Genomic DNA, 7856 nt, shown 5'->3' with positions numbered 1-7856 from the left:
AGTGGGGACTCGACTTGAGGCGCGCGCTGGAGAAGCTGGGAGGACACCACCGAGGCCGCAGACGGACGCCGGACCGGACGATGGACGCTGGGAAGACACCAAAACTGTAAGTAATAATAAAATCAATCATATAACATTTTTTTTTACAGGAATTTCGGGGGCAACTTTAGGGGTGCGCGGTATACGCGGAAGCGCGCTATACCGCGATAAATACGGTATAATCTTACAGCATGGGGGCAAATGTGTATAATCTTACAGCATTGGGCCAAATGTATATTACAGCATGGGGGCAAATGTATATTACAGCATGGGGGCAAATGTGTGTATATTACAGCATGGGGGCAAATGTGTGTATATTACAGCATGGGACAAATGTGTGTATATTACAGCATGGGGGCAAATGTGTGTATATTACAGCATGGGGGCAAATGTGTGTATATTACAGCATGGGGGCAAATGTGTGTATATTACAGCATGGGGGCAAATGTGTGTATATTACAGCATGGGGGCAAATGTGTGTGTATATTACAGCATGGGGGCAAATGTGTATATTCTTACAGCATGGGGGCAAATGTGTATATTCTTACAGCATGGGGGCAAATGTGTATATTCTTACAGCGTGGGGGCAAATGTGTATATTCTTACAGCATGGGGGCAAATGTGTATATTCTTACAGCGTGGGGGCAAATGTGTATATTCTTACAGCATGGGGGCAAATGTGTATATTCTTACAGCGTGGGGGCAAATGTGTATATTCTTACAGCATGGGGGCAAATGTGTATATTCTTACAGCGTGGGGGCAAATGTGTATATTCTTACAGCGTGGGGGCAAATGTGTATATTCTTACAGCATGGGGGCAAATGTGTATATTCTTACAGCGTGGGGGCAAATGTGTATATTCTTACAGCGTGGGGGCAAATGTGTATATTCTTACAGCGTGGGGGCAAATGTGTATATTCTTACAGCGTGGGGGCAAATGTGTATATTCTTACAGCATGGGGGCAAATGTGTATATTCTTGCAGCGTGGGGGCAAATGTGTATATTCTTGCAGTATGGGGGCAGATGTGGATATTGCAGTATGGGGGGGAAGATGTGGATATTGCAGTATGGGGGGGAAGATGTGGATATTACGGTATGGGGGGGGGAAGATGTGGATATTACGGTATGGGGGAGATGTGGATATTACAGTGGAGGCTATATATGGTGGTGATCTGAAAAATGATCCAAACCGTGAGTTTTTTTGATCTGTTTCACCCCCTAATGTCTGTGACGTCACCGGACAGCCTGGACAGTGTATCTTTTGTCCTATTGGCTGATATGCTGTGGATTTCTCCAGTGTGGCGTCTGCTGTTGCTTCATTTTACTTATGAGCCGGTGCACCTTGCTGAGTAATAAGGAGACGTGAAGGAAGTCTTTGGTCCGTGCTAACTGACTGTTTTTCTGCTTGCATGACCTCCTGTTTGCTCAGGGGTTCATGCTGGGAGGTGAGAGTATTTAGTTAAACCAGAGGTGGAGGGATTGTCATTGATTGTGGACTTTTTGCACTGGTGGAATTCTATGTGGAAATTGAAGTTCATTGTTTCTCTGGACATTCTATTTATCACCACTCACTGATTATTTATATGTGGGACTGATTCAATTTGCGCTGCACTTACTCTCTGTTTACTATTTGCCATTTGAATTTTTTTTTTTTTTTGTCATAATTAAAACTTGCATAGGGTTTTTTTTTTGTTTAATACATTTTTGCACTGATTGCATCTTTCTTTCTGCTTTTATAGCCTGGACAGTGAGACCCTGCTAGATGTGAGCAGACTGCACACACCGGATTGAGGTACCTGGAGCAGCAGGCTCCATCAGGGAAAGGGGACAAAAAGGAAAACTTCAAAACCTCCACTGTTAACAGTGTGACAGAAAGAGATCCTTGAGGATATAAAATTTAGACTTTGACAGTAAATAACAATGGCGAGCAATGAAAGCAATGTTGCAGTTAAACATTTAGGCGGAAAGTTAAGCAAGCATTTCATTTTTAAGCTAAATGCTGATGGCAAAGTAGAGGATGGCAACAAAGTTTACTGCATTCACTGCAATAAACAATTGGCTTTCCGTGGTTCAAATACATCGCTGACGTACCACCTACAGCACAAACATCCACTCAAGTATCAACACGTTGTCAACAGTGACCGGCAGAAGAGTTCTCTAGTACAACCAATATCTAATTTCATGTCTCAGTCAAACAAGCCTGTAAGTGCCAAAGTTTCTGCAGACTTGAAAATTGCTATTGCTCAGTGGATTGCCAGTTCAGGACGTCCGACGGCAATTGTGGATGATGATGGACTACAAACAGTACTACGTATAGCTCTTCAAAACCAGACTTATAATTTACCCAGTCGCCGTACAATCGACGCTGTGATTGGTCAGATGTACAACGAGAAGCTAACGCAGCATAAGAAAGCTATAGAAAGCATTCACAGTATTGCTCTCACTACTGACTTTTGGACCTCAAACAACAATGAATCATACTGTGGTATAACGGGACATTGGATTGATTCCGACTGGAAACTGACATCAGTAGCTTTAGGATGCTTACTTGTTGATGAAAGACACACTGCTGAAAACGTTGCCGGTTTCTATAAAGAGTTTGCTGCAACATGGAACATCAGCGATAAAATATGCTGTATCATAACGGACAATGCACGAAACATGGTTGCTGCTATTGGACAAACGGATTTCAGTCACATACCATGTATCGCACATTGTCTTCAACTTAGCATATTAGCAGGTTTGAAGGCAGCTGACTCTTCACCTCTTGTGGCAAAATGTCGACACTTAGTTGGACATTTCAAGCACAGCTCGGCCAACACATCTGAACTGAAGAGCAGCCATTCCAGTGTCTCTTCGTCAAAAGATGTTATGTTCCACAAATTGCAGCAGGATGTGGCAACTCGGTGGAATAGTACCTACATAATGTTAGCCAGATTGTTGGAAGTCAAAGATGCCGTAATGCAGTATCACATCGATCATCCAAAAAACTACAGTGGACCTAAACTGACAGAGTCAGATTGGGACAAAATGGCCAAATATACATCAGTCTTAGGTTCACTTGCAGATGCTACGGAATATGTTGGGGGTGAACAATATGCAACATGTTCTGCCGTTCTTCCATTACTGGCCTTTTTGCGTAGACTGTTAAGGATTAATGATGATGATCCAGGTTATATTGGACGATTCAAAACTGCAACATTGAACGACTTTTCAAACAGAATTGAAGGCATTGATGCTTTAACAATGTTGCAAATGGCTGTGGCCTTGGATCCACGTTACAAGAAACTGACCTGTCTAAGAAGAGAGAAACGTGAAGAAGTGTGGACAACATTGTCGAATGCATTCAGGGCCTTCCACGATAGAAGACAGCCAGCAGGATGTCCAACAGGCTTAGAAGAAAGCAATGATGGCACAAAAGTAAAAGTAGTACCTGTGCCGAAGAAACAAAAACTTACTCTGTTGCTGAGCGACTCTGAATCGCAGTCCTCAGCTGACGAATCAGATGCAGAACACAGTGCACAGGCCGAGTTAATGCGCTACCAAGTAGAAGATCCCATTCCAGAAACAGAGGATCCTCTCATGTGGTGGAAACTCAATAGCCATCGTTTTCCTGGCCTAAGCAGATTTGTGCAGACAATACTTTGCGTACCGGCAACATCTGTTCCGTGCGAAAGACTGTTTAGTTGTTGTGGAAAGGGATGGATGGTGCAGGGGATGCGTTGGAGTGGGGTGGATGGTGCTGGGTGGGGATGAAGATGATTGTGTTGCATTGTGAAGATGGATGAGGATGACTCTGTGTGGGGATGAGAGTTACATTGTGAGAAGGATCTCCACAATGTAACTCTCATTTCCACCCAAAGTCATCCTCATCCATTTTCTCAATGCCAGCCTCAGCCAGGTTTCCCTTTTAAAAGGAGTTTTAATAAATTCTGCAGGGGGGCACAGTAGCACATAATTTGGGCAACTTACCCTCCATACATGCTGGTATCATAATCCAAATCTATCTGCATGCACCTAATAGGCTAGGTGCATGCTGTTGAGCTGATCAGCCAATCATTGTTTAGAACTTGGTGTAATGCCAGCAGGGAAGGAAGACATTCCTGCTGGGGGGAGTTACATTAGTCAGGCAGCAGTTGTAAGCCAATGATTTTTTTTCCCTGTCCCTAATACAGCAAGCCGAGGGAGGGGGTGGGGCACGGCTGGCGGCACGATGCCAGTGAAATCTATGTCCCTTCTGTGGTGGCCGTGCAGATGGAGGAATCGGATACATGGGAGTGGGGTCAGTACTGCAGGGCAGGCGGCCATGCGGGCCGGACACTTTAGCCGCTAATCGGCCGATTCTTTCACAAAAATCGGCCGATGCCGATTTCACAAAAACGGCCAAATATCGGCCGATATATCGGTCTACCTCTAAAAGTGACTGACAGTCAATATCAGATACGTGTTATAATTAAAGTTAAACTTACTTTCAAAGTTTTTCTTAAAGTTTAATAAAAAAAAAAAATTACTTACGTCAGTGCTACAGTTTGAATTTATTTGTGTGAACAGTTAAGTCATGGATTGTGGAAACCAACTAGTGTCGGGTGATTGTATATAGTGTATACCACATTTACCACTGACTAATGCAGAGTTGCAATGCAAGGAGATCAGCTAAAAGTAGTTGTATCTGTATGTGCGTTAATTAATCGAAATTAGTCGATTAATCGATTAAAAAAAAAACGATTAATCGAACACAAAAATTTTAATCAGTAACAGCCCTAAAAAAAAGGGGTGTAGCCATCCTCTGGGCCCTTTAATAAAAAGAAAAAAAGAAATAAAAAATATATATAAAAAATATATTTTAAAAAGGGGGTTGCAATCTGGGGCCATGGGGACCTCTGGGCCCTTTAATATTTTTTTTTTTAATAAAAATAAATTACAAAAAAAAGGGGTTTGCCATCCGGGACCTCTGGGCCCTTTAATAAAAAATAAAAAATATATATATATATAAAAAAGAAACTTTTTATAAAAAATAAAAATAAAAGGGGGGGGGTTGCCATCCAGGGCCCTGGGGACCTCTGGGCCCTTCAATAAAAAAAAATATATAAACAAAAATAAAAAAATAAACATTTATAAAAAAAATAAAGGGTGTTTGCCACATGGGGACCTCTGAGCCCTTTAATAAAAAAAAAATCTATATTAAAAAAATTTTTTTTATTTAAAAATAAATAAAAAAAGGGGCGTTGCCATCTGGGCCCCTGGGGGCCTCCGGGCCCCTGGGGACCCCTAAAAAATTGTCCCTTTAATAAAAAAAAAATATATATTAAAAAAAATATTTTTTTTTATTTAAAAATAAATAAAAAATTGGGGGGTTGCCATCTGGGGGGTTGCTTTGGGCCCCCAACAGTGACAGGGCTCAGGGCACCTTCCCCATTTGCCCTGCGGTAAAGACGGCCCTGGTGGGATGGTTTTGGACCAAATAAGTCCTTGTAGATTGAAAGGTAGGATAGATTCTTCTTCGAACCGGAGCCAAGGGATTTGAAGTCACCATCACGTATTTATTGCCATTTTTTCTGGTGAGGACAGATTACTAGGTGCTTGCTAGCTTCAGTTACTGATAGCACAGGAGCCCCTTTCTTTCATAAGGTAGACTTTAGGCACCCCTGGCAGTGGACAAGTTGTTCCAACCCCTATCACATTTGCTGGACAGCTGGATCTACTTGTAAATGGGTTAAAGCATATAAAAAAAGCATGGGAATTCATAAAAATAATACTACATGTAATAACTGCATATAGTTTTAAGAAAACAATATTTAACCACTTAAGATCCGCGCTATGGTCGAAAGACGTCCACAGCGCGGCTCTCAAGTGCCGGGTGGACGTCCCTGGACGTCCTGCTGTTGTTGTTCCCTGTGCGCGCCGCTGGGGGCGTGCAGCGGGGAAACAACGTGCCCGGCGCATCGCTCGGGAGCCGATGCGAGTGCCTGGCGGCCGCGATGTCCGCCAGGCACTCGCGATCGTCGGTAACACAGCAGGACGTGGAGCTCTGTGTGTAAACACAGAGCTCCACATGCTGTCAGGAAGAGAGGAGACCGATCTGTGTCCCTTTACATAGGGACACAGCATTGGTCACCTCCCCCAGTCAGTCCCCTCCCCCCACACAGTAAGAACACAATGAGGGAATACATTTAACCCCTTCCTCACTCCCTAGTGTTAACCCCTTCACTGCCAGTCACATTTATACAGTAATTAGTGCATTTTTATAGCACTGATCGCTGTATAAATGTGAATGGTCCCAAAATTGTGTCAAAAGTGTCCGATATCGCAGCCCTGACAAAAAAATCGCAAATCACGGCCATTACAAGTAAAAAAAAAAAAAAAATCATAAATCTATCCCCCATTTTGTAGGCGCTATAACTTTTGCGCAAACCAGTCGCTTATTGCGATTTTTTTTTTTTTTACAAAAATACGTCGAAAAATACGTATCGGCCTTAACTGAGAAAAAAAATAGTTTAAAAAAAATGGGATATTTATTATAGCAACAAGTAAAAAAAAAATATATTTTTTTTTAAATTGTCGCTCTTTTTTTGTTTATAGCGCAAAAAATAAAAACCGCAGAGGCGATCAAATACCACCAAAAGAAAGCTCTATTTGTGGGGAAAAAAGGATGTACATTTTGTTTAGGAGCCACGTTGCACGACCGCGCAATTGTCAGTTAAAGCAACGCAGTGGCGGAAGCTGAAATTTCGCCTGGGCACGAAGGGGGTTTATGTGCCCAGTAAGCAAGTGGTTAATAGATGATAGCAGTCCTTTGGAGTGATTTTTAAAAGTAGCATGGAGGGAGATGCCTTTTAGCTTAGAGAACGTTGGGTGCATTGCAAAGTATGTTATTGTTACAGATGAGTTTGTACTAACAGACGGGGAGAAGAGGAAGTGGGAGAGGGTGAGAAATTTGTGACAGTAGGCGGATAGAGAAATAGAGTCACAGGTACTACTGTCAACAAGTCCACAGCTCAGCAGTTTTATAGCTGTTGAAACTATTGTTCTAAAAACAATCATCTGCTACAATTTAGATTTTGTGTAAAAGTATCTACAATAATCAAGTATTTTTTTTATATCCATATACCATACAGTCTATTAGAGAACATTTCTAAAATCCAATTGAGTTTTTTTTGTATCTTGTTTTCAAATAGAATTAATTGTCAAACCCAACTACAGTGCCTTGAAAAAGTATACATACCCCTTGACATGTTCCACATGTTGTCATGTTACAACCAAAAACTTAAATGTATTTTATTGGGATTTTATGTGCTCGACCAACACAAAGTGGCACATAATTGTGAAGTGAAAGGAAAATGCTAAATGGTTTTCACAATGTTTTACAAAGAAATATGTGAAAAGTGTGTTGTGCATTTGTATTCAGCCCCCCTGAGTCAATACTTTGTAGAATCACCTTTTGCTGCAATTACAGCTGAAAGTCTTTCGGAGTATGTCTCTACCAGCTTGCACATCTAGAGAGTGACATTTTTGCCCATTCTACCTTGCAAAATAGCTCAAGCTCTGTCAGATTGAATGGAGAGCATCTGTGAACAGCATGTCAGACTCAGAACTATTGAGGTTAAAAATAATACATTTCTACGGCCTATGCATATCATTTCATATATGGTTTCATGAACATATGGGAAACCATTTTGTTCTGTTAGAAGGATGAATGTAAGTTCATTGCTTACCTCCCTGTCTATGCGCCCGGCCCCTTTCAGGACACCGGATGCATGGACTCCTAAGGCAGGGGGTGTTTTTCTTAAGCACATGATTAGAGCCTGAGGCTTTAAT

General features: G+C 41.9%; 1 protein-coding gene across 1 annotated transcript; it reads left to right on the top strand.

Annotated features, from left to right (window-relative positions):
* The first annotated feature begins 1961 nt into the window (after window positions 1-1961).
* LOC120927948 (E3 SUMO-protein ligase ZBED1-like) lies at window positions 1962-7222 on the top strand. Its single transcript, XM_040338973.1, has 2 exons — window positions 1962-3689; window positions 7217-7222. The coding sequence occupies exons 1-2, from the start codon at window positions 1962-1964 to the stop codon at window positions 7220-7222; spliced, it is 1734 nt and encodes a 577-aa protein (XP_040194907.1).
* The last annotated feature ends 634 nt before the right edge of the window (window positions 7223-7856 follow it).

The sequence above is a fragment of the Rana temporaria genome, chromosome 1, assembly GCF_905171775.1.
Source record: "Rana temporaria chromosome 1, aRanTem1.1, whole genome shotgun sequence".
Lineage (NCBI taxonomy): Eukaryota > Metazoa > Chordata > Amphibia > Anura > Ranidae > Rana > Rana temporaria.
Note: the sequence above shows the minus strand (reverse complement) of the source record. Positions and strands in the feature narration are given on the sequence as shown.